The 27,959-nt window shown below is 35.4% G+C and overlaps 2 protein-coding genes across 2 annotated transcripts in view; one reads left to right on the top strand and one right to left on the bottom strand.

Annotated features, from left to right (window-relative positions):
* The window catches only part of LOC123540187 (dolichyl-diphosphooligosaccharide--protein glycosyltransferase subunit STT3A-like), a 285,963-nt gene that overhangs the window by 195,189 nt on the left and 62,815 nt on the right, over positions 1-27,959 (bottom strand). The window lies entirely within an intron of this gene.
* On the top strand, positions 514-26,657 carry LOC123541286 (cysteine-rich, acidic integral membrane protein-like). The gene is made up of 8 exons (XM_045326702.2): positions 514-630; positions 1,442-1,505; positions 2,227-2,616; positions 3,221-3,314; positions 8,578-8,697; positions 9,324-9,410; positions 10,616-10,684; positions 22,018-26,657. Exons 1-5 carry the CDS (start codon positions 514-516, stop codon positions 8,591-8,593), a joined length of 681 nt encoding a protein of 226 aa, XP_045182637.2. The 3' UTR covers positions 8,594-8,697; positions 9,324-9,410; positions 10,616-10,684; positions 22,018-26,657.

Here is a 27,959-nt window from a genome sequence, read left to right as displayed (position 1 = left end):
GTTTGCTGTCAAGATTATTTTTACTCTGTGTTAGGATTATTACCATTCTGTTGTCAGATTCTGCATTGAGTGGGTAATACACTGGTATCAGTTACCAATAACTGGCAATAGCAAACCAATAATATGCCAATAGACTGACATTATACTGGCAACAAACTGATGATACACTGACAATGCAATGGTATTACAATGACAATAATGAAATTTTTTGTAAGGGTTTTAAATTCAGACAATCTGCATGATTTTAAAAGTAAATCGCTGTGGTGTAGTAGAGGAACATTAATAAAAGAGATTAGGTTGTTTGAATAAAAACTGTATGTCAGGCAGGTATTTGAAAAGCAAACAAGTCAGTTTATAAGGAAGACCTAAATTTATACCTTCAAAAATTGTAAGCATTTATATATGGCATGTTTTTGCAGCTTGTGATATCAGAATATTCACTGCATTGGAGAAGCCTAAGAAGAGATGCAAGACCATAAACGTCTCCTGAAATTAATTCTATCGAAGTCAAGGATGGATACGATAGAAGAAAATAAGCTGCCAGAAAATGTAAATTTTCCACTGCGGTCAGTCGAGGACATGGACAATTTGGAGGAGGTGCTTGGAGACTCGCAAGTGGCGGCTTCATTGGTAATGAAAAAAATTGTTGTTTTTGTAAAAACAAAACAAAAAAACAGTTACCTTAATTGTTGCGACAGATAAGCATTTGTTATTAAACCCAAGTATGAAACATATTCAGCTAAAGAATTTATTTCATGTTTGTAACTGATTACCATTTGAGCTTAAAGCTGCTTTCCAGTCTAATTAAATTTTGTTATAGAAATAATTCTACATGTAATATATATATATATATATATATATATATATATATATATAGTTTTATAAAGCTGTAGTTTTGGGCAGAAGTGTAAGTTCTGTACTCACGTTCTCGGCAGCTGACCGTAAAAGTGGGCAGATCACTGTCTGCCCTGATATACGGTGCCTTTTTTCGAATCTACCTGTCCGCAAACACAAAAATATTTGGTCAAATCATCTGCCTAAAGTGTCCAGGTGCGGAATGTAGGCAGAAAATTGTTGTCTCCCTTCGGCATTGCGTGTTAATATTACGATGAGCAGGAAATGGACTTAATTGTGCAAGAATATCCGAATAGAAAACCGCCATAGTAGTAAGTTTGCAGATTAAGTTGTGCAATGTTTACCACAGTTTAATAATTAATTTTCACGTTATTCATTTCATTTTATGAGATATTATCGCATTTTGAAAGCAAAGATCAATTCGTCAAGCGGAGAATTGTTTTATAATCAACCAAAACTGGATCTGATCAGTAAGCATGCCATTTTACCATTTTTGGCATTTGTCACCCCATCTAAGTTCTAGCGATAGTTTCATTTCGTACCGAGTTATGCTGGTTATACCAATTACCGTGAATTTTATTTTCAGTGGACTCTACATGAGAAAAAATATTGTATGAAAGAACAAATTCTGTTTCATCATGGAGATGGAGGTAAAATAAGGTTGTAGATAAGAATGTGGGACTTTATGTACCAGTCCACTTATGTACCACTTTATGAGACTTTATGTACCACATATAAAATAAAATAAAATTTAAAAAAAATCCAGCATTAATTGATCTCTATGAATTGTTCCTTATTCCAATTTTGTGAAATGCATTGTTAAACTGTTTAATCACTTTAAATATTTAATTTAAGTCAATTTAAAATGTTGGCCCATATTGTTGATTTAATCAACAATTTCACAGTAAATTACAACCAAATTATCACCTATTATCACCTATGCACAATAGGTATATAGATAGAAAGTGTAGCTACTATATAATATATGTGGTACATTAAGTCTCAAAGTGGTACATAAAGTACCTGGTACATAAATGAACTGGTACATAAAGGGTCGCACCCGTAGATAAAGCCCAGTTTACCTCGGCCCATCCAGACCATCGGAAATTGCCTATTTCATGCATGCAGAAACACCCGCTAATGCCCTGCCCGGCCAGACCATCGGAAATTGCCGATTTCGAGCATACGGAAACACCGAAAATGTACGGAAATCAATACACTGAACTTGAATGTTATAACTAAGCCTTAGGCTCCCACGTTTACACGAGTCGGTGTCTTGTTTTACTCATAAAGGTTTACAAAATTTCTCTCCGATTAAAGGAAACGATTTAAGCTTTCAATTCAATCCACTTGTCTATATTATGTTTAAAGGGGGCGTATCGGAGACAAGAGTTGTAGCGGATGATGGGGACACAGCTGGGAAATGCGATGTAGCTGGTGATGGGGACATAGCAAGAACTGACGATGTAGCTGGTGTTTGGGACGTAGCTGGTACTGATTATAAGGCAGGTGATGGTGACACAGCTGGGACCTGTGATGTAGCTGGTTATGGGGACGTAGCTGGAACTGACAATGTAGATGGTGATGGGGACACAGCTGGGACTTGTGATGTAGCTGGTGATGGGGACGTAGCTGGAACTGACAATGTAGATGGTGATGGGGACACAGCTGAGACCTGTGATGTTGCTGGTAATGGGGACGTAGCTAGGCCTGGTGATGATGCTGGTGGCGGGGACAGGGATGGTGATATGGCTTGGAATGGTGAGTAGCCCGAGTCAACAATAAGGATGGGCCTGATCTTAAAGAATGTTGTTATTTTAAAGATAATAAATTATTTCATGCTTTTCGTTGGGTTACTGTAATATAACGGTAGATTATATCCTGATAAACTACCGGTGAAAATTATCAAATTATAATTTTCATTCTTCCAGTTTTTGTTTAGCCGCGTTTTTCAGAAACTTATGCTTTTAGCATGAAATAAACAGAAAAATTGTTTGTTTTAGTGAAAGATCGAATATATTTCACCTCGTGAACACCAAAAGTTGTTATTTTCACTCGTGGCTGCGCCACACGTGAAAATACCCTTTTGGTGCTCACTCAGTGAAATATATTTCGATCTTTCACTAAAACAAACAATTATCCTCTATGAAATTTTTATTTGACAGAATATGACTTTAAATCACAAATCAAACTATGACGAAAACCTGAATTAAAAAGCATGCTTCCCTTTGATCAAGTGAATGCATAATGCCCAAAGCACTATGTAAGCGACATGTAGGACTTCTGAATAATTTTATATGTAACTACAGCTGATTGTCTTGTTCTTAATTGTTCCTTTATGATAGGAGATTGTACTATGTTTTAGATCAACTTTGGGGTTCAGTTAGGGTTATACCTGTAGAGCAAGGCATGCCTGTTGCTGCTTTTCCAATGTGTTCCACAGTGTTGGCAATAGGAAGGTAATGTTTCTATTGAATCTTTCAGTTGGTAAATACTACACATGATTTATAACATTGGACAAGAAATTTTAAAGATGAGTTATTTTTTAAGGTATTTAAATTAAAAAAAACCAGTAAAGTTCCTGTACTAGAATCATCTTTGGGACTTTTACACAGTGATCTTTAATAGTGAGATGATTCGAGAAGAGAGATATGAGAGGTATTAAGAAAGTTTTGAGTCTGGCACTCTCTCTCTCTCTCTCTCTCTCTCTTCTGCCCAGATTTACTGTTGTATAACAAAACCATCTGCATACTTTCTCTCTCTCTCTCTCTCTCTCTCCTCTCTCTCTCTCCTCTCTCTCTCTCTCTCTCTCTTCTCTGCCAACTTTTACAGAATGAATCGTAGATCAAAGGATATATCTGCCCAGAAATGCGGTAGTATTATCCTATACAGTAATGAATACATTTGACTTTGTTTGGCAAAAATGATTTTTCAGGCAAACTATTTACAAATATTTAAAAAAAAGTTTGAAATGGTCTCAAGGTCACCTATTATAGCTCGACTTTTGAAGAGGAGCTTCTTGTACTCTTCCCATCATCTGCATCACTGTCGGTGTTGCTTTTAGTTAAAAGTTCTTTATTATGGTCAGTATCTTTAATGCTGTCAAAGATGTTTGCTTTGAAAACATATTTATTTTCTCACTTTTTAGCTCACCTGAGCACTTTGTGCTCAAGGTGAGCTTTTAGGACCACACTGTGTCCGACGTCCGTCGCCAACATTTTGACTGTTAACACACTAGAGGTCACAATTTTGACCCAATCTTAACGAAACTTGGTCAGAATGTTACCCTCACTGAAATCTCGGACGAGTTCGATAATGGGTCATCTGGGATCAAAAACTAGGTCACTGGGTCAAATCAAAGGAAAAGCTTGTTAACACTCTAGAGGCCACAATTTTGACCTTATCTTCATGAAACATGGTCAGAATGATAATATTGATAATCTGTAGTTCAAGTTTGAATCTGGGTCACATGAGGCTAAAAACTAGATCACTAGGTCATATTCTAGGAAAAGCTTGTTAACACTCTAGAGGTCACAATTCTATGATAGTTTTATCAAAAGTGTGAAGTTTATACATAAAAAATAGTATCAGAAAAGTAAGTAAGTAAAAACGTTACTCTTTTCTCCTTGAAATGGTGTATGATGGACCAAAATTCAACGTCATTTACCCTTGAAATAGCCATTTGAAAAATCTAAACTAGCCTCAAAGTTGCCAACCTGGATCTCTTTCAGAGATCTACGATCTCTTCAAGAGAGCTAACTTATACATGTACATTCATAATTTTACTGATTGAACCTCAAGCCCCTGTGCTAATACTTACATATAAAAATGCTTTCAAACATGTATATCACACAAGAGGACCATGATGGTCCTGAATCGCTCACCCCTTCCCACATGACCCAGTTTTGAGTATGACGTCGTTTTTTCTATTATTTGACATAGTGACCTAGTTTTTGAGCTCATGTGACCCAGTTTTGAACTTGACCTAGTTATTATCAAGATAAAAATTCTGACCAATTTTCATGAAGATCCATTGAAAAATATGGCCTCTAGAGAGGTCACAATGTTTTTTTATTGTTTGACCTACTGACCTAGTTTTTTAAGGCACGTGACCCAGTTTCAAATTTGACCTAGATATCATCAAGGTGAACATTCTCACTAATTTTCATGGAGATCCATTCAATAGTATGGCCTCTAGAGCGGTCACAAGGTTTTTCTATTTTTAGACCTACTGACCTAGTTTTTCACCCTACATGACCCTGTTTCGAACTTGGCCTAGATATCATCAAGATGAACATTCAGACCAATTTTCATACAGATCCCATGAAAAATATGGCCTTTAGAGAGGTCACAAGGTTTTTCTATTATTTGACCTACTGACCTAGTTTTTGAAGGCACGTGATCCACCTTCGAACTTGAACTAGATATCATCAAGATGAACATTCAGACCAACTTTCATACAGATCCCATAAAAAATATGGCCTCTAGAGAGGTCACAAGGTTTTTCTATTATTTGACCTACTGACCTAGTTTTTGATGGCACATGACTCACTTTCAAACTTGACCTAGAGATCATCAAGGTGAACATTCTGACCAATTTTCATGAAGATCTCATGAAATATATGGCCTCTAGAGAAGTCACAAGGTTTTTCTATTTTTAGACCTACTGACCTAGTTTTTGACCGCACGTGACCAAGTTTCGAACTTGACCTAGATATCATCAAGACGAACATTCAGACCAACTTTCATACAGATCCCATGAAAAATATGGCATTTAGAGAGGTCACAAGGTTTTTCTATTTTTAGACCTACTGACCTAGTTTTTGAAGGCATGTGACCAAGTTTCGAACTTGACCTAGATATCTTCAAGGTGAACATTCTGACCAATTTTCATGAGTCTTGTGAAATATATGGCCTCTAGAGAGGTCACAAAGTTTTTCTATTTTTAGACATACTGACCTAGTTTTTGATGGCACGTGACCCAGTTTCGAACTTGACCTAGATATCATCAAGATGAACATTCTGACCAACTTTCATAAAGATCCCATGAAAAATGTGACCTCTAGAGTGGTCACAAGCAAAAGTTTACGGACGGATGCACGCACGGACACACTGACAGACGACGGACACCGCGCGATCACAAAAGCTCACCTTGTCACTTTGTGACAGGTGAGCTAAAAACAAAAGTTTATGCCAAAGTCATTACATACATTAAAAATATTTTGTATAGGATAATACTAGCGTACTTTCGGGCAGATATATCCTTTGATCTTCAGTTCATTCCGTAAAAGTGGGCAGATGCTTTTGTTCTACCACAGGAAATCTGGGCAGATTTTATATATAATGAAACAAAAGAATCTGCCCAGAAATACGGAGTTTCAGGTGTATAATATATATATATGTATATTATAGGCGCAAGAATGTTGCTTGTATTATACATAAAATAGCTATATACATAAGTAATTTGATTTAGGCATGATGGTAACTTTAAAACTCATTCTTGAGAGATTTCTTTAAAAAGATTTTTATACATTTTTCATATAATGAAGAGTGAGATTTCATATGGGTCGTACGTGTACCTGTAGTTAGACGTACAGGTACAATTTTGAACTTGTGATATGTTGTGTTGAGATTTTCAACTTCTGAGTCAACTTGTAGGTGTACTCTAAACAAAAGCAAAACTAAGGAATAGCATTTATAGCCATATATAATTAGCTCGACTTTCGAAGACAAAATGTCGAGGTATTGTCGTCACTTGATCGTCTGCGTCTGCGTTAGTTAAGTTTTTTGGGCGAGTCGTTTTCTCAAAGACTATCAAAGCTATCAATTTGAAACTTGGAATAGTTATTCACCGTCACAAGAGGAGTCCATACTGACCAAGCTCATGACCTTGTGACCTATATTTATGGAGTTATCTGCCCTTGTTTCTACTTAGAAAAATAAATATACTATCCAGCACTGAGAAAGTCAAGCGCGCGGTTTTACGAACCGCTCTTGTTTTATTCATAATTGCACTGCCATGTTCTGTTCAGTACGCTGAGTCGTATGAAAATGCGAACTTGTAGATGAACTTGTGATTTTCCGAATTTTAAATTCTTATCAATTAAACTGTATCATTATATAGTCAATTGGCATGGAATTCATGCCTTTTTTCTCCATTTTCTCACATTGTTATATATACAAAGTTAATATAAACAACTAGATTTGCCATTGGCTATATGCAGGGTTTTCACTGGCCTCCAAGAAATAACAGTCAACTTTTGAACCTTAAAAAAATAATAGCCAAATTCAATGCGGATTTTAGCACACAATTTATGAAACATAAAACATATATTATTGAAGTTCTTGCATATGCATAATATCAATGTTTTTTTTCTTTTCTTTTTTCTTTTTCTTTTCTTTTTCTTTTTTTTTGGTGGGGGGGTGGTTCTTTGTTCTTTGATTTATTTTGCCAGCAAGTCTTCTGATCTTATTTCAGTAGGTGCTCACTTTTAGTGTGTTTAATTAAGTTTTTTACTTACAATAATGTCGGTAGGTAAGCAAATTATTTATTTGCATGCTCATGTCGGCCGTATTTGCTAAAAATAGAAACAAGGTGGGTTTCCCAATTATTTATATTAGGAGGAGAGGTAAAATCCTTTCGGACACAAAGACTAACGGCGCACCATTTTTAATATCCCAAGAGGACAAATGGGGAAAGGGGTGAGGGATGTAAACTCTAACTTCAGTATACAGTAAAATACAGAAGTAAGTTCTGTACATGTTGTCGACTCCATACATGTTCCAACCTTGTAAAATGACGTCTAACTGACAATTTAATTATCGGACTAGTGTCATTTTACCGTACACGTACAAGTTTTTACAAATCACAACACTTTAGCAAACTTCTATTTTTTCAACATAATTCATTGATTTTATCTTCAAATGTGTCATTTTTTAAATCAGTCAAAGTAAGCATTTAACTGCTGTGAATGTTTTAAAAACATATATAAATGAAAAGGTAACCTATCAAATTATCTTATTTTTAAAGCTTCGATCACGAATGGTATTTCTAATCATATAAAAAACAGTGAAGTTATTGGCGTACGTGTAAATGATGGATTTTTCAATGAAAACATCTAGCCATACATGTGATTATTTGAAAAGTACGCTAGAAGTGATGACGAGCCACACAAAAAATGGTCCAGATGTACACATAAAGTTTGAAATCTCAAACTCCAGAATATGTATTAATTTTTTGTGAAAAGTCTCACAATTGTGAAATTATTAGCTGGCAATGCCTCGACACTCTCGCATTTTTCATACTTTTGTTAATCACACAAATTCACCAACTTACATATTTTACAATAATGTATGCACAGCTTTCATGGTTTCACCAGTATTTTATGACACTTTGCACCTTATTCTTTGGTTATAGTCAAAATTTTTGGGTCATCTCTTTGTTTGGATCCGACAGGTAAAATTTTCAACTAATTTGTATGAAACGGGACCAAAAAAACTGTGCGGTTTTCGGAGTAGCAAGGGTTCAAATTGCAGAGGTATATTGTATTAAATTAAGAGGAATGAAATATGGGACTGTGAGATTCGTTCAGTTTAGACAGGTTTCCGGATTAGAAGAGTTAAGATTAGCTAGGTTCCATTGTACCAATGAGTTATTGAGAACTGTTGCTTCTTGTGCGTTTTTGTTTTATTTTACGCATTATTGTACTTGTACTTTATCAGATTCGGTGGCCTTTGACAAAGGAGATATTGATGATCAAGGTCTCTTTGAAATTGAGGAAGAGGATTCCTTAGATGATGAATTAAACAGTTCTGTAGGTTCCAGTGCAGTGTTAACACAAAGTAAGATGAATTAAGTCTCACCCTCTTAAGTAGTCAAATATGTATTTTTAGCTCACCTATCACAAAGTGACAGGGTTTTGTGGCCAATAGAAAGTTTTACTTTATTCAAAAATAAGCCCGATGACATAAGTAATGATTAAGTCTGATTTCAGGGAAGCAATGCGTAAACATTGTTTATGATAGAATGGAAAGAAAAATTTTGAATGATAGAAAGGTGTAATAAAAAACTTTGAATGTTGGCAGTTCTTTTGAATAAAAAAAAACATATTTTGTCATGGAATTTTTCTTAGTGATAACATCTTTGGCACTAAATTCATGTTGCTTTTAGAAATATAAAGTATTGCCAAACAAATTATAGGAAATTCAAATTGAATACTTTGTTGAACAAGACTTAACTCTGAGTTAGAGTCTGTCGTGGCTCTTCATACAGTGAAAAGTGCTTATAGAACCTTTCAAGGTCTTCTGATCACAGTTTTGTATTGCATATTTTTGTAGATCAGTTTATAATTATGGAACATTACCCAGAATTTTAAAAGTATCTGAATAATATCAAAAAATGATGAAACTGTAGCAATTGTCATTAAGGAAATAGACCAAGTTCCATAACTATGTTTTTATTTCAACAGCTTATGGAACGCCAGAAAAGAAAATGGTTGACGATGTTGAGCAGTCTCCAGTTATTTCATCAACAGTAGGGTCAAGAAAAAGGAAAGGTTTGTGCAACAGATATTATAGTTAAATATCTTATTGATTTTTAGCTCACCGTGAGCACAAAACGAACTTTAGTGATCACCCTGTGTCTGGCATCTGTGGTCCACAATTGCTTCAAATGACATCTTCTCCTATACCACTTGGCCAATTTCAACCAAACTTCACATGATTGTTCCTTAGATGGTCCCTTACCAAAATTGCTCAAAGGTGTTTCAATTGAAAAAAATTCTCATGAACTGCTCGATGGATCTTCACCAAATTTTGTCTGAAGCATCCTTACATAGACCTCTTTCAAATTTGCTCAAAGAATTTCAGTTGGTCCCTTTTAGGGGCCGCTAGAGCTTAAAATAGAAAAAACCTTTAAATGACTTCTCATGAATTGCTTGATGGATCTTCACCAAATTTTGCCTGAAGCATCCTTACATACACCTCATCTTTGCATTGATTTCTCTTAAAAAATTTTGTTGATTTACATGAATTTCTACAGGAAAATCTTCAAAAAAATAAAATGTTAACCAGAAGGCCTAGAACTTAGATATTTTATATGTAGCATTGTCTAGTGGACCTCTAAAAGATTTGTTCAAATCATGACGCCTAGGGTTGACCCTGCCCCAGGGGTTCCTTGGTTTGTTGTAAAGCCTTTACCAAGCAAGCTTGAATGTTTTTTTCCTGGGAAGGTTTGTTATTTTAATAACTCTATTTGAAGAGTATGAAATTGGTGTTTATATCTCCCGGTTGGCAAAACTTGTCCTTAAAAGGTGTGATTTCTATCATAACCAAACTGCTAAAATAACTCTTTAAGCGCAAGTATTTTCCAGTTCAACATGATACATGCCTTAATCACCATTTATAGGCAAATGTTTTATTGCTTTTTTGGACTTTTTTATTTTTGTACTTTGTGCCAACAAAAGTGTACAATATGCAAATGAGCAGTTTGCGTACAGATAGTTGCTTGCCTGGAGGGGCAAGTAGCCAATACAGTTAACTGAAATCAATTATAGGTTACGATTATTGAAACATAAAAGTGGCTGTCTCGTAAGAAGTAAAAGAGTTTGGTACTCACTGTACGCATTTTTGTTGCATACTTTGGAATGGATCTGTTTTTATTATTTTTATATACTTGTCATAGAGCACTTGTTACTAGTAAACATTTCTAGAAGAGGTGATTGTATTATTTATTGATATCTTCTTAATTTTGTTTCTTCAGTGTCTGAAAGCCGGCCTACAAGGACAAAAAGATCGTTGCTTGCAGTTTCATACAGACAGCCAGATACAGGTAATGAAAATGATTTTAGCTCTCTTGTCATTTGACTATATTGAGATTGAGGAATTAGTCATTTTGGATTGGTGACAATAAAAGATTAAAGCTATTGTTTGGTTTCAGTTGAATTTTATTGTTCCTCATTTACTATCACAAACAAAGGGGACGCTACACAAAGTTCTGTTCTTAAAATTAATTGAGCAAGTTCTGTTCTAAAATTAATTGACCTAATGCTGAGTGATATAATAGTCAACAAGTGTTGCCAAATAATGAATTTATACAACAAAAAGACTTAGTTCCTCAATCCCAACACTACATGTATGTGACAATTTCAACTTTGTAATTACTTTTTGTCCTTCTGTCCATGCATTAGTCCATTAACTTTTTAGCTCACCTGTCACAAAGTGACAAGGTGAGCTTTTGTGATCGTGCTGCGTCGGTCTTCCGTGCATCCGTTCGTGCGCGCGTAAATTTGTTTGTGACCTCTCTAGAGGTGACATTTTTCATCGGATTTTCATGAAAGTTGGTGAGAATGTTCGTCTTGATAAAATTTAGGTCATGATCGAAATTGGGTCATGTGCAGCCAAAAACTAGGTCAGTAGGTTTAAAAATAGAAAAACTTTGTGACCAGTCTAAAGGTCACATTTTTCATTTGATTCGCATGAAGGTTGGTCAGAATGTTCAGCTTGATGATATCTAGGTCAAGTTTGAAACTGGGTCACTTGTGGCCAAAAACTAGGCTAGTACTTAGGTCTAAAAATAGCAAAACCTTGTGACCACTCTAGAGGCCATAATTTTCAATGGATCTTCTTGAAAATTGGTCAGAATATTCATCTTGTAATATCTATGTCAAATTTGAAACTGGGTAACATGCGGCCAAAATCTATGTCAGTAGGTCTAAAAATAGAAAAATGTTGAGACCACTCAAGATGACATGATTTTCAATGGATCTTCATGAAAATTGGTCAGAATATTCCCTTGATGATATCTAGGTCAAGTTTTAAACTGGGTAATATTCGGCCAAAGTTAAGGTCATCAGGTCTAAAAATAGAAAAGCCTTGTGGCCCCTTTAGAGGTCACATTTTTCATCTGATTCTCATGAACATTGGTCAGATATCTAGGTCAAGTTTGAATCTGGGTCACTTGTGGCCAAGAACTAAGTCAGTAGCTCTAAAAATAGAAAAAACCTTGTGACCGCTCTAGAGGCCATAATTTTAAATAGATCTTGATGAAAGTTGGTCAGAATGTTGCCTAGATCTAGAATAAGACTGGGTCATATGGAGTCAAAAACTAGGTCAGTAGGTCTGAAAATAGGAAAACCTTGTGTCCTCTATTAAGGCCATCCTTTTTAAGAGATCTTCATGAAAATTGGTGTCCAAATGTTCAACTTGATGATATAGATCAAGTTTGAAACTGGGTCACATGTGTTAAATAACTAGGTCTGTAGGTCTGAAAATACAAAAACTGTGTGCCTTCTCTAATTGATGTATTTTAGAATTAATCTTTTTGATGCATGAAAGTTTATTTACCTGAAACAAGGTGATACAGGTGAGCGATTCAGGGCCATCTTCGCCCTTTTGTTCAAAAATCTGTTCTGAAACTGCAAGCTATGAGATTTTATTTTAAATGTTGTGTTGTTCAAATCGGGAACATATGCAGGCTCTCCAGCATTCCTAGTTTTTCCTAGATTTTCCTAGTTTTTTGAAAGTGCTCCTACTTTTTCCTACTTTTCCATAAAACCTCCTAGTATTCCTAGTTTTTCATACCAGAAGTAGTGAAAATGCATTTTTTAGTACTGTAAAATTAAAATTTTCTCTGCGAGGAGGGACACCCACTCCCCCACCCACCCCAAAATGTATTAAAATTCCAATCTTCAAAATTGTCTCAGTATTCAAGCGCGTATGGCCACATAGGTTTGTAAAGAGTAGTTTAAATGCAAAAGGAATGTCTCGGTATGTTAAAAAATGATATGTGAACCTGTCTGAAGGTCCTTTTATGTCCTTATGTCCAAATATCTAAAGATTAAGTTCTTAAAAGCTCCTACTTTTTTGTCAAATTTCCTACTTTTTTCCTAGTTTTCTCCTAGTTTTTTGACTACCTTTTTCCTATTTTTTTCCTAGCTTTTTTTAAATGACTGGCTGGAGAGCCTGCATATGGTCAATAATGTCCCCTGCTTAAGTTATTTACATAGACTTGCATAGGATATAGAAAAGCTGGAAAAGTCTTAATAGCAACAAGTCCTAGGGCTTTCAGCTACTGCAATTGGCATATAAATTAACAGACCTCTACACCCAGCAAACACACGACATCGCAAAGACGTCTTTTTATAGTTGTTTTGGGGTCGCGACGTCGGTGACCAGAATCCGACGTTGTTCCAACGACTTTACACCGACCAAAGCCCGACGTCGCTATCCCGACGTTGTTCCAACGGCTTTACAGCGGCCAAAATCCGACGTCGCTATTCCGACGTTGTTCTAACGGCTTTACAGCGACCAAAATCCGACATCGCTATTCCGACGTTGCAAAAACGTTGGAACGACGTCATAAGATCTACTGTAACTTTAAAATATTTCAAGCTGCAAAAATAATTTCATTGCGTGAATACTTTATTGCATTTTTGTCGTTTAGCGTTTATTCGTGAGGTTAGTTACATTAACTCGAAAGAGTTCCGTCCCTTGATTTCCAACATGTGTTCGAAATTGACCAATCAAAACAGGTCTGACTCACGTGCCTTTTTGCTCTCGTTCATGTTGCTGATCGGAGTTTTGAAAACTTGTGGAAGTATTTAAAAAGCGCCCTGTGTAGATTATATGTCAAATCATGGCTTCTCCACCTGTAGGTATGTTGATAGTTTTTACAGCAGTTATTTTTTGTCATGACGTTTTTAAAACTGTTGAAGTTATTGTTTTAACTTATATTGTCATATATTTTCGCGGTATTACATTTGTATAATCCGTTGTAGTTTCTATTTTTAGAACTGATAAGACAGTGATCGGCTAGACGTCCATGTTTTTTTGTAAACAGTGATGTTTTTCTAACTGCATAAATATTCTTAAAACACAGATTCTATCAATATTTTTTTTTATCAATTCTGATCAAAATTCTATCAAGCCACCAAAAGTCTGTATATGAAAAAAGTCCCTGCCCATCCCCCCTTCTGCATAATAGCATGCAATGCATTCACACCCCATCCACCATGCAACAAGAAAATTTAACAGAAGTGCCAGTGTGAACGGGTGGTTCCATTATCTAAAGGCAACAGAAATATAGCAGGAACTATGCTTACTTGTTGCTGTCACCATATTGACTAACATAAAATCAACAGTTTTAACATTTTGTTTGTAGTCAAAGCCATTACGTGACGTCACATCTTTTAGAGATTTCCTGAAAGAAATCGTGCAAAATAAGTTTAGACATGTTGAGACAGCGACAGTCAAGTTATCACACTGTCCCGAAACATACTGTTACGTTGTATTTGGACATCTCCGTATAATATAATTTATTATACTGCTTCACATTCGTTAGATGCCTGATGATTCTCTTCAGAAGTAACATAATAGTCCAACTTATTTGATGCGATCCTAGGAAATGTTGGGATAATTTTTTCATATGGGCAGTATCCCCACTTGCGTCAAACACTCGGAAGACCAAAATAGTTGAAGCAATTTCCGATGAAATTTTCATCGCTGCCAACGCTTTACATGCTATAGGTTTAAATGCCGATTATTTTCAAACATTAGTCATAAATTCAAATAAGCTTACATGTATTGAACAGGGATTCAATTTCTCAATGATTTATGCCAAAATTATCAAATATTATCCAAAATTACTAATTTTCTGGTGATTTAAATGTATGTATGTACTGTACACGATTAAAGTTTACCGTGTCTCTACATGCAAATATGCGAAAACGAAACCAATAACTTTACATGACTGTGTACTGTGATTTATATTTCATTATTTTGGTCCTTCAAAGTTTTGACGTTTAGATTGCCTGTCACAAATATAAAACAATCTGAACGGCGAATTATTTTGACTAGTAACATATATGCCTCGTGCAGAAAACCTAGAATCTGTTTTACAAAAACTTTGGTATGTATGAATTTAGTCAGGCATAAGTTTTCATTAACCTTTACCCTGCTAAATTTCTAAAATGAACTGATCCATCGTTCAGTTTGGACAGTACCATCTATTTTTTCCAAGGGGTGTTCACTGAAAATTTACTGACTGAATAGCAAACAGTGCAGACCATGATCTGCCTGCACAGATGTGCAGGCTGATCTTGGTCTGCACTGGTCGCAAAGGCAGAATCACTTGTTGCTAGTAGGCTAAAGGTTAACGGTAAACTATTTGTGAAACTGATTCAAGGTTGTTTACATCTAAAATGCAAGACAGTAAATTCTCAAAATTTGTTTTATGCATGCCAGGGTGTACTACTGTTGTGTGTGCTTAAAATGTAGATTATTACAAAGTAGCTCTAATTTGAAATTTTTTTTGCTGTTGACAGGTTTCCATGTTGTCTGCTGTTGGAAGAACATCTCTGAGGGACTGTGAATAGAATCTTTATCTTCTGCTTATATACAACACTTACTCATGGGCCAGTGGCACAATTTCTAGCTGTACAAGGATATCATGGTGTTTGATAAGTAAGTAATATTGGAATAAAGTTTCCATACAGATATTACCTGTTTTTTACTTCCTGTTGAATAAAATATGCGTGAACTTAACTGAAACTCATCTGAATCGCGTTTCACAAGCATTTTTGTGCATGTTTTAAATTTAGAAGAATACTTTAAAAGAATGAAAAATAATGATTATGCAAGAGTTGTATTTGTCTTGTGTCAAGTTTTTGTTGAGCCCACTTGCAGTGAGCTCGATATAGTCGCCACTTTCGGTGTATGTGCGTGTGTCTGTCTGATTTTGTCCAGACCATAACTTATACATGCCTGAACCAATCTTGTTTATATTTGGCATGAACGTTTACCTAAGTGAGAAGGTGTGTCATGCGTAAACCCAATGTTCCTGTCTCAAAGGTCAAGGTCACAGTTAAGAGGTCAAAGGTCATACTGAAGTTTGTCTGGGGCAGTTCTTCTTCATGCATGGTGGGATTTTGATGTAACTTGGCATGAATGTTCACCATTATGAGACGGAGTGTCATGCGCAAGAACCAGGTCCCTAGGTCCAAGGTCCACTTGACAGCTGGCGGGCTCAACATTCTGCTCCTTGGCATACTTGTCTTATTGATTTAATTTTAAGTGATATAGATTCAAATTGTACCTTTTCTTATTAACTTTTTATCACCAAATTCATTCTGTTTCACAGGTTGATGACAATGAAACTAATGACCATGTTAACATCAGAGGAAAAGTAAACTGGGAGAAGAAAGGACACCATTGTTTTCGATCTTGAAGGGAAAATATTTAAGAAATGATATTTGATCATACTCACGTGAGAATGGTGTTAGTAAGAATAGAAATTCTAGCATTTGAATGAACCCGTCCAATGTATTCAGGGCTCCAAAAATTTTGAAAACTCAATATGTCCGAAATGAATTTACGACATCGGCGCTATCCCACCCACTGTATTACCGTATAAACTTTGTGATGAAGTAAAGAAATTAGTATGTCATGCATTAACAAGAGCTGTCTCCATAGGATGACATATGCCCCCGATGGCACTTTGAATGAGTAGTTATGGCCGATGTTAGAGTTTAGGACCTTTGACCTACGGAGCTTGGTCTTGCGCGCGACACGTCGTCTTATTGTGTCACACATTCATGCGTAGTTATTTTAAAATCCATGCATGAATGACAAAGGTATGGACCGGACAGGCCCATCAATGCACTATCATGAAAAATGACCTTTAACGTCTTAGTGTGACCTTGACCTTTGAGCTACGGACCTGGGTCTTGCGCGCGACACGTCGTCTTACTGTGGTACACATTCATGCCAAGTTATTTGAAAATCCATCCATCGATGACAAAGATATGGACCGGACACGCCCATCAATGCACTATCCTTTAATGTCTAAGTTAGACCTTGACCTTTGAGCTACGGACCTGGGTCTTGCGCCCGACACGTCGTCTTACTGTGGTACACATTCATGCCAAGTTATTTGAAAATCCATCCATCGATGACAAAGATATGGACCGGACACGCCCATCAATGCACTATCCTTTAATGTCTAAGTGTGACCTTGACCTTTGAGCTACGGACCTGGGTCTTGCGCCCGACACGTCGTCTTACTGTGGTACACATTCATGCCAAGTTATTTGAAAATCCATCCATCGATGACAAAGATATGGACCGGACACGAAAATTGCGGACAGACTGACAGATTGACAGACCGACAGACCGACAGACGGACAGACGGTTCAAAAACTATATGCCTCCCTTCGGGGGCATAAAAATGATACACCGTCAGTTACAATCTAATAAAAACAGTCAGTCAGTGTTATATGTGATGGTTACTTTGCTTTTTTTTCTGAGAAAATACTTGCAAGGATGAAACTGCCAATGCATTGTTTTCTTGGTACTGTGTACCTAACTAGTCGAAAAGCCAACGCATGTAACTTTGGTACCATATACGCGGCAGGTACTTTGTAATGTTTCCTCATTATTCGACGGATTTTTTATAAAATTTTAGGTTGCCTATCTCCAATTTGTGTGATTTTTATAACGACTGTCTGTTGCTTAATAAATTTATTCTTTTGATGTAAGGAGAAATGCAACCTCTAGCCTAGTACTTGTATAACTGCAGGATAAACAAGAGCTGTCTCCATAGGATGACACATGCCCCCGATGGCACTTTGAATGAATATATAGTTATGGCCGATGTTAGAGTTTAGGACCTTTGACCTATGGAACTGGGTCTTGCGAGCGACACGTTGTCTTACTGTGTCACACATTCATACGTAGTTATTTTAAAATCCATGCATGAATGACAAAGATATGGACCGGACACACCCATCAATGCACTATCATGAAAAATGACCTTTAACGTCTAAGTGTGACCTTGACCTTTGAGCTACGGACCTGGGTCTTGCGTGCGACACGTCGTCTTACTGTGGTACACATTCATGCCAAGTTATTTGAAAATCCTTTCATGGATGACATAGATATGGACCAGACACGCCCATCAATGCACTATGTTTTAACGTCTAAGTGTGACCTTGACCTTTGAGCTACGGACCTGGGTCTTGCGCGCGACACGTCGTCTTACTGTGGTACACATTCATGCCAAGTTATTTGAAAATCCATCCATCGATGACAAAGATATGGACCGGACACGCCCATCAATGCACTATCCTTTAATGTCTAAGTGTGACCTTGACCTTTGAGCTACGGACCTGGGTCTTGCGCGCGACCATCATCGTCTTACTGTGGTACACATTCATGCCAAGTAATTTGAAAATCCATCCATCGATGACAAAGATATGGACCGGACACGCCCATCAATGCACTATCCTTTAATGTCTCAGTGTGACCTTGACCTTTGAGCTACGGACCTGGGTCTTGCGCGCGACACGTCGTCTTACTGTGGTACACATTCATGCCAAGTTATTTGAAAATCCATCCATCGATGACAAAGATATGGACCGGACACGAAAATTGCGGACAGACTGACAGACCGACAGACGGTTCAAAAACTATATGCCTCCCTTCGGGGGCATAAAAAGTAAAGCCTGCAACTATTTGTTTTGATACTCAGTGTTTTTAGTCAGTATTGTAGTTGAACATCTTGACACATGTGTGTCTATTATGAAACTTGTTATTTGTCATAAAATAGAAATAGCAATAGTCTAGATACAGCAGAGGAGTGAATATTGTTTTGATAATACTACTCACTATTTCCTTACCATACATTTAACTTTATACATAATTCTAATATGTGTGATCATCTTCTAGTTTTTTAACAAAACGTTTAAGTTTACATTTGTGTTAAAATGTATATTTTCAGCCTGCATGTACATAGGACGAGGAAGGGGAGCTAGGAATGGGAGAAGTGCCTGTGACTGATATGCACTGTCAGATAGAAATCCAGTTCAAAAGGAAATCTGAAATAGTGAAATAGCAGAAATCATGACTTACATACTGTATAATCTGCTCTAAAACACAAACATTTGAATTTAAAATGTGTTAAATGCAAAACAGTTTTACTTACAAAATGAATCTTTCAGTAAATTCTAAATGCAGCTGAAAAGTGATATACATGAAATGTGTCAAAACAGTGCAAGTTAAGTTTGATTTTTTTGTTGTAGACAAAACTGAAGAACTTGTATCCAATTCATTTTCTGGATGCACAGTGTTACTGGTTTTTTCAGATAATTTACAATTCTACAAGGTGAAAAAATTTCAAATAGTATCTCAAGAAAAAAAGTTTTATGCACAATGAATTGTTTTTCAAAAAATTGCAGTTGTTTGTTCATTGTTTTGCCAGTCCATTACACTTAAACTTTACTTTATTTACTCTTAATATTTTTGTGAATGGATTAGATTACTTATTCACAAGGCAAAATCAAGAATTTGTCGGTAAAGGTTAATGTTGTCTCAAGCTAAGTGATGGGCAGACTTTATCCATTGTAGTGATTTTGAGATAATTAAAATAATTTGTCACATAAATCAATATTAAATGACCTGGCTGAAGTTTATATGAAACAAATTGTATTTGTTCAGATTGTTCTACATAGAACTTTTTTGCAAGATTTTTTATTAAAATCATTTCGGAAACTGCATAAAAGATGCCGCAATTGGACCTTTATAACTTTACTATTTGAACAATAAGAATATCTATCCTACTCTATACGGCATCAGCTTTGCGTCACACCTTGGTTAAGTTTTTGGTACCAGTTTACATTTTGGCAAAACCTTTGGGGATAAAGGTTTGAAACTTTCAACACTTGTTATCATCACCATATCCAATTTCAGGCAAGTGCACATAACTCCATCAAGGACTTTTGCTGAATTAGGGTACCTTTTATTTCCTACTAGTTCATATTTTGTGTAAACTGTTTGACATATGACTTTGAAACTTTTATCACTTGATTATTATTATACCATAGTCTGTATCTGTAGGTAAGAGTACATAACTCTTACAAGTATTTTGGCTAAATTATGACTCTTTTTTGACTTGGAAATTGGTACAATTTCATACCAGTCCATGTTTTGTAAAAACTGTTTGATGTGTGGCTTTGAAACTTTGAAAACCTGTTTATTATATGATCGCCATCTGTAAGTAAGTGTTCATAACTCTATCAACTATTTTGGCTGAATTATGGCCTTTTTTGTACTTAGAAATTGGTTCAGTTTGCGTACAAGTACGTGTTTGCCAAAACTATTTGACATATGGCTTTGAAACTTTGAACACTTACTTACTATCATGATTTCCATCTGTAGCCAAGAGCAGATAACTCTGTCAACGAGTTTGGATAAATTATGGTCTTTTTTGGAGTTGGAAATTGGTTCAGTCAAACTTATTGGAATGATTAAGCAAGATATTCCATTAAATAACAATAAATCTTGTGCAGAATGTAGTATACTAAATTTGAAATATTGCAGAAAACTGACATTCCTGTTGCATTTTTACCAATATCTAAATTTTATTCTCAACCGTTTTAAATCACATTTCTGTGTCAAATACACATTCTCTGCTAAACTTTTTGAAACGAAGATGTTGAAAAATTTCACCCAAACTGTGGGTGAGTAACTTTAAGATTTTAGCTAGGCTGTACAAACTATATGCAGAGCTATCCTACTTGTTTTCTGTCAGCATCTAAGATCAGTTTTCACAGACCGAAGTGTGGTATCGAACCAGTATTTCTTGAATTATTTAAAGGAATTTTAGGCAGTTTCACTCATTAATGGCTATCATTCAATGCATTTTGTTGAAACATAAAGTAATTGTGTAGGGATAACGCATGTTTTTCGTGTTACAACATCTCCAGAATCCCAAGGGATTGGTTGGTACCCAAGCCCGGTACCAATTATTCCCGAGGGATTCTGTAGATGTTATTACACGAAAATAACGCTATTCTGGCATAAAACGCGTAAAAAACCAAGTAAATGAATATATTGTCCCTCAACGTCATTAAATTCCCATAAAATGCGCGGTAAAGTTTGTTTTTTCACGTTGACGTCATTTCCTTTTGAATTATCTGTTTTGGGACCGTAATACGTTTATGCTTTGCCACGGAACGCGCATAAATAAAAAGTGTTACAACAGCATGTGAGCGCGAGAATCTCTCTGTTAACACACGTTTTCTCTCCTGTTAAAACACCCCTGAAAAGTGACAATAACAGCAGTTTGATGCTAGAATTCAAGATAATGTTTCTTCACTTAGTATCAAGTTTTGAAATAGTTAAACATACTGCTTCTATGACAGCTCTTGTTTTTATATGCTATGACACTTTATTACATTCAAGCAAAATGGTTGCCCATTTCCACTAGTGTTTATTGTTGTATTCATTGATGAAATATTTTGTTAAAAAGCTATTGCATAGTCGATTGACTGTTGCTGTTCATAAACAGCTCTTTTTACAGATTACATGCATCAACAAAATTTATTTTTGATTGAATGGTATATGTACTTTTTAATAAAAACATTTCAGTTGAATCATATTTAGTATGTTTTCTTACTAAACCCAGCATGTTAAGATACGTCTTGTGACTATTCTATTATTCAGTACACTTTTGTTTAAAACCATAGACTGTTGGGGTTTTTTTTGTGCTTTTAGACGAAACAACATTGAGAAAAGATGTCATTCAAACGTAAAAAGGACATCTTTCCATAGTTGTGAAAAATATGTCTTCCCAACACTGCAAAAGACGTCAAAATACCTTTCACAATCAAAGCAAAAACTACGTCTTTCAAACGTTGTGAAAAAGACGTCTTTCAAAGGTGGCAAAAAAGACGTCAACGCACCTTTCATTATCAACCAAAAAACAACGTTGTGAAAAAGACGTCTTTCCAACGTTGTGAAAAAGACGTCAACACACCTTTCATTATCAACCAAAAAACAACGTCTTTCCAACTTTGTGGAAAAGACGTCTTTCTAACGTTGCAAAAAAGACGTTTTTCCAACGTTGTGAGAAAGACGTCAACGCACCTTTCATTATCAACCAAAAAACAACGTTGTTACAACGTCAGGAAAAGACGTCATAACAACGTTGTAACAACGTGGTGTGTTCGCTGGGCAGTGTTTGCATGAACCATAGCCCCTTGGGTCACAATGGCCACAACCTGGGGTCGCATGGTTTTTACATACTTAACACAAGAAAAGCTTTTAAGGTTAAAACATGTGTGATTCCATTAAATAACATGATCATTGATGATTCTCCTTTTTACTTAGATGAGGAGATGGATGATACTGATGGGGATCCAGACTTCAGAACAGAGCCTGAAACAGAAACAGATACTGATGCAGATGTAGAACAGCCACCACCAGAGAAAAGGAAAAGGAGGTGGACAGATGAAGAAAAACAGTTGTTCAGATGCTTTTTCAAAACGTACATTCATGATAAAATTATGCCTCCTGGGAAAGTAATTCAGACGGCCACAAAACAACTTAAATGCAGAAGTGTGTTTCAAATCCGAACAAGAATTCATAACATTATTTCAGGAAAGCAGGCCTTTGATTGAAAGTTACAGATGTTTTGGGATGGACTTTTTGAACGTTTACTTGTTTGATGAAACCTAGCTTTTTACCTAGGGAGTTCTATATCTATAGACCGTTCAGGTGAACAGGTGAAACTACTGAAATGATAGGAATTCCTATACAATACACATTTTGACACAATGTTCTTGAGACTTTATCATATTGTTTGTGTTATTTTGAAATCCATAATGCAGAGTAATTTTTCATCCAACATGCATGTTAATTGGTCAATTTGTAATGTAGTTTTGAAAATTTGATATTATTTGCTTAAGAAATAGCAAGTACATTACTGTCATTTATCGAGGAATTTATAGTGGTTTGAAGTTCAGATGTGTAGGAATTTAAAACATAATGCCCTCGTGGTTTTAATAACAAGCATCTGAACAACAAAAGGCTATGAATTCTGCAAAAATAACGGTTAGGTATTTATGAATTTGCTTCTTTTAAGTGAAAAATGATTCGCACATATTATAAAGTCAAAGGAACTAGTTGTCTATACCATGTGAAAAACAAGCAGTTACTTTCTAGGTTGCTTTGCCTGATGTCATTATGCACTATTTCTAGTTACGGTTGTATATCGTTGCATTTATCATGCTCGTTTTTTCTTTTTTGTGTAAGTCATGTTGAGCTATGTTAGAATTAATTACATGTATCTTATATAACTTTGTTTTAATCAACAAAACTTTAATGACACTGTTATCTAACTTTTAAAATTTATCTCTTTATATTCAAGTTGTGTAATGGAAGTAACCTGTAGGACAAAATTCTTAAGACATTATGAATTTGACATTTGGAGAAATTTGACCTGAGAACGATCCAACAACGATCCAACATAGCAAAACTGGTTATGTAAAATTGATTAAAATTAATTATGGAAGACTGAAAATCGTAGGGATGATACACGGGTCGGCTCAGGTTTCTACAATGCCGTAATCTATTGTATTGTATAGCAGTAGCAAATAAAAGCATGATTGTTTTGAAATGCAGTCAGAACAATTGTTTACATTTTTGGCACACCTGTCACAAAGTGACAAGGTGAGCTATTTTGACAGCGTTTTGTCCGTCTTGTGTCATCTGTCAAAAATTTCTAAAAACATCTTCTTGAAAACCACTGGACATCATTACATTAAACTTCACAGGAATTATCCTTGGATGGTCCTCTTTCAATTTTTTTTCAAAGAATTAAATTTGGCCCCTTTTTTGGGCCACCAGAGAAACCTTTAAACTATTTTTTCTCATGAACCGCTTTATGGATTTTCACCAAATTTGGCCCGAAGCATCCTTGCAAGGACCTCTGTCAGTTAAAGAATTTTGTTTGGCCCCTTTTAGGGGCCCTCAGAGCTGAAAATAGAAATAAGGTTTGAAACGACTTCTTCTCATGAACCATTTGATGGATCTTCACCAATTTTGTTCTGAAGCATTATTTCAAGGTCTTCTCTCATGTTGTTGAATTTTGTTTGGCTCCTTTTAGGGGCGGCTAGAGCAAAAAAGAAAAAGAAAAACCTTTAAACGACTAGTACTCCTTAACTACACGATGGATCTTCACCAAATTTGGCTTAAAGCATGCTTTTAAAAGGCCACTCTCTATTTTCTTCAAAGAATTTGTTTGGCCCCCTTTAGGGGCTACAAAATTTTTTTAAAACACTTCTCCTGGACCACTTGATGGATCTTCACCAAATTTGGTCTGAACAATCCTAAGGCTTGTGTAATCACTTTTCATCTGTCTTGCCCCTGTGTGTGCATCTGTAAACAATTTCTTTAAACTACTCGCGAACATCTGATTTAATTTAGTTGAAACTTCACAGAAATGATCCTTGGATGGTCCTCTTTCAAGCTTTTTAAAGTAGACTTGTTTGGCCGCTTTAAGGGGCCACCAGAGCTAAAAAAGAAAATTCTTCAAACGATGTCTTCTCATGAATTGATTAATTGATTTTCACCAAATTTGGTCTGAAGCATCCTTTCATGGTCCTTTACCAAATTTGTTCAAAAGATTTTGTTTAGCCCCTTTGAGGGGCTGCTAGGCTATAAATAGAATAACCTTCAAAGGACTTTTTCTTTTAAACTGTTGATTGAACTTTGTTTGGCCGAATTTTGTTTGGCCCATTATAGGGGCCACCAAAGTTGAAAATAGAAAACTCATCAAACCACTTCTTTTCATGAACCACTTGATGAATCTTCACCAAATTTGGCCTGAAGCATACTTGCATTGGTCTCTCAAGTTTGTTCAAAGAATTTTGTTCAAAGAATGTTGAATGAATTTTGATGAAACTTCACAGGAATGATTTTTGTATGATCCTCTTTCAAGTTTGTTTAAATGAATTTGTTTGCCCCCCCCCCCCCCCACACCCACTTTGGGACCACCAGAGCTAAAAATAGACAAACCTTCAAACAACTTCTTCACATGAACCAATTGATGGATCTTCACAAAGTTTGGCCTGAAGCATCCTTGCATGGACCTCCTAAATTATTTTCCAAAGAATTTAGCTTTTCTCCTTTCAGGGGCTGTAACTCAGGTGACCAGTTCAGGGCCATCTAGGCCCTCTTGTATATCTTAAAATTAATGTTTTTTTCTCAAGATCTCATAATTCACCTTTTTACATTGCTTGACAGGGGTCCCAATGGTTAACTATACTATTGTAACAAATTCTGGATCTGCCTAGATTCCAGTTTGGTCTACAACATATACGTATACATATATATATGGGCAGATTTCTCATGTGTGAATGGTTATGGTGACTTACTGCATTTTTAGGTATACCTTTCGAAAAAAAGGAAAGCTTTTACTGTCTCTTTTTTGTTGGCATTGCTGTTGGTTAAAGATTTTGATAAAGTCAGTTATGTCTGTTATTATCAAACGTATTGACTTGAAACTTAAAATTATATTATTATCAAAGTCGGCATCAGTAGAAACAATCGCCATAAATCTGATTTGCAGTTTGACAGAATTATGCCCCTTTTAACTTAGAAATTTTAGGTTAAAGTTTTTATTATGTCAGATATTCCTGTTATTATCAATGCTACTGGCTTGAAACTTAAAATAGTTACTATGTCTTCATAATAGAAACAATCCCCATAACTTGAAATAGTTATTTACCATCAAAGTTCTCATCAACAAAAACAATCTCCATAACTCTGATTTGCATATTGACAGAATTATGTCCCATGAACTTAGGAATATTTTTAGATGAAGTCATATATCTCTGTTACTGTCAAAGCAATTGATTTGAAATTCACAGTAGTTGTATACTATCAGAGTCTACATCAATAAATACAATTCCCATGTCTCTGTTTGAATGTTGACAAATGATGCCCCTTTCAACACTTAGTTAAAAGTATATAAACATTTTACTGTTATTCATAATTCAGCACTGAGAAAAGTCTGTTGACATGTCTATGGACAGCTCTTCTTAGATCTATATGTCAAGTGACATTGAATACACATTGTCAAGTATTTTTAATTTTTTAAAAGTATTTTTGCTATCTGTGGGTATTTCTGTGACCAGTACATATTCCTGCATTTGAAAAAATGCAGTTATTTTTATCTACCTAATTTCACTTTTCTCAAGGTTTGAAACCCTATATATGTGCATTGGGAAAGTGATAATTGGCTGAGCTGTATAGATGACATTTAGTTTTAGTTCAAATATTGGTCATCCAGGGTTCAAAAACTAGGTCAATGGGTCAAGTATTAAAACCCTTTTCACGTATATCTAGTTCATAGATGTGAAAAAGTCTTTCTACTGTGGTTCACTGTCACCTTTGCTGCATTTTCTATTTGGGTTAACACTGGTGAGAGATCTTGGACCATCTTGGTCCCCAGGTTAAAGCATATTCTTTGATATATGGTAGTAGGTCACATGACTAGAAACTTTATGATGTAAGGACACATGTATTTACCAGCCCTGTTTTAAAGAACTGAAATTATGATTGGAGTGTTACAAATCTAATAATATTATCTTATTGCATGAAGTAAGACCAGACTAATTAACTACAGTACTTTGGAATATAGTTCTCTGAAGAAAATTTAGTGTGTCAACTTTAACGTTGTATGAGCATTCATTCAAAAGATTATGTAAGTAAAAACATTAAATATGTAATGGTCAACTTTTCTGTTAACACTCGAAATTGTATGTTTCCTACATTTATTATGTAATGGCAAACTAACATCATGAGCCTTATACTAAAGTTAAACGAGTGTTTTCTTTCTTTAACAAAATGTTTATAAATATTTTTCTAACATGATCCCAAAATCTAATTACAAGGTACATTGTTTAAATCTTGTAACAAAACATTTTTGTAGAGCTTCCTTTCGGAAATAAAGTGTTGTTCCACCATTTGACTTCTTGTATTACAACCTATACTTCTACCAACTGGTAAAAGCAAATCTGTACATCTTGGATGCTGCTTTCATGTAAATGTTCAAACCTGTATTTGTGGGCCCTGTATTGAACCTGTAGTTGTCGGCTCTGTGAGTAGAAGAAAGAGTGCTGTACATTAATACGTTGGAGTAATAAGTGAGGGATTGGACTTGTAGAGTATGTTTTAACATGAAGGATCGAACCTTACACGCTTGAACAAATAAACTGTATCAGTTAATACCAGTTACCATAAGTCGGTATTGTATATGTCATAGATTCTGCACACGATCAAGTGTGATTTATATGGTCTGCCTAGGAAGATAAAAGTTTTAGCTGGATTATTCAAAGAATAGGGAGAACCATCCTCACCTACGTTAAGATTTTCGTACCAGTCCCAGGGTTCATACAGTCTTGAAAGAGTTCTTGAATTAAGGTTTCAAACTTGAAAGTACTTAAATTCAGTCTTGCCTTGAAAAAAACACATTCTTTGGTGATCATTTTTTTGGTTCATTTTATCTGTGATACTGTGAGCCTTCAATTGTATGCATTATTAATCATTAAAGTCTTTAATATTCAAGATAGTGATATAATTTATCTGACTTTTTGTCATCTCATCTCACATACTGTGCTGGTTGGACCAGATCTTCTAATGTTAAAACTTTCCTTACTTAAATCTAGCTGAGTGTAAAGACCAAATAATTGTATTCAACAGCTGAATATCGTTTATTTTTTGACATGTCAATATCCTCCTTAGTGAAATATTGGAATGTAAAGTCAGTCTGCCAGAGGCCTTATTATTTAGAACATTTAAAACTTGAAAGGTCATCATAAACCATGAATTTGATCGATATGTGAATTTGGTTACTCGTGGAAATAATCTTTTTTACCCATGTCCCACGTGTTCAATCTGTTTTATTTAATAAACTGCCTGTAGTTACTCTCATGTAACCTTGACGAAATAAAGAAATACTAACCCTGAAGAAATAAAGAAATATTGTATTGTATTTAAATGTTTTGAGATTAGAAAAGTCTTTGGAGTTGAATGCACACTTAAATGTTTGGAGTTGAATATACTTAATAAAAGCTTGGAGTTGAATATACTTTATAAAAGCTTGGAGTTACTTTATAAAAGCTTGGAGTTGAATATACTTAATAAAAGCTTGGAGTTGAATATACTTTATAAAGGTTTGGAGTTGAATATACTTAATAAAAGCTTGGGGTTGAATATACTTAATAAAAGTTTGGAGTTAAATATACTTAATAAAAGCTTGGAGTTGA

Source organism: Mercenaria mercenaria, chromosome 16, assembly GCF_021730395.1.
Source record: "Mercenaria mercenaria strain notata chromosome 16, MADL_Memer_1, whole genome shotgun sequence".
In the NCBI taxonomy this organism is placed as follows: Eukaryota; Metazoa; Mollusca; class Bivalvia; order Venerida; family Veneridae; genus Mercenaria; species Mercenaria mercenaria.
The sequence above is the reverse complement of the archived record's forward strand: the minus strand, read 5'-3'. Positions and strand labels throughout refer to the sequence as shown.

Excerpts from the sequence above, each read along its gene's own strand:
- LOC123541286 (XM_045326702.2), top strand. The coding sequence starts at position 514 with ATGGATACGATAGAAGAAAATAAGCTGCCAGAAAATGTAAATTTTCCA. Across the intron at positions 631-1,441 it reads CGCAAGTGGCGGCTTCATTG|TGGACTCTACATGAGAAAAA; the intron begins GTAATGAAAAAA and ends TTTTATTTTCAG. Across the intron at positions 1,506-2,226 it reads GTTTCATCATGGAGATGGAG|GGGGCGTATCGGAGACAAGA; the intron begins GTAAAATAAGGT and ends TTATGTTTAAAG.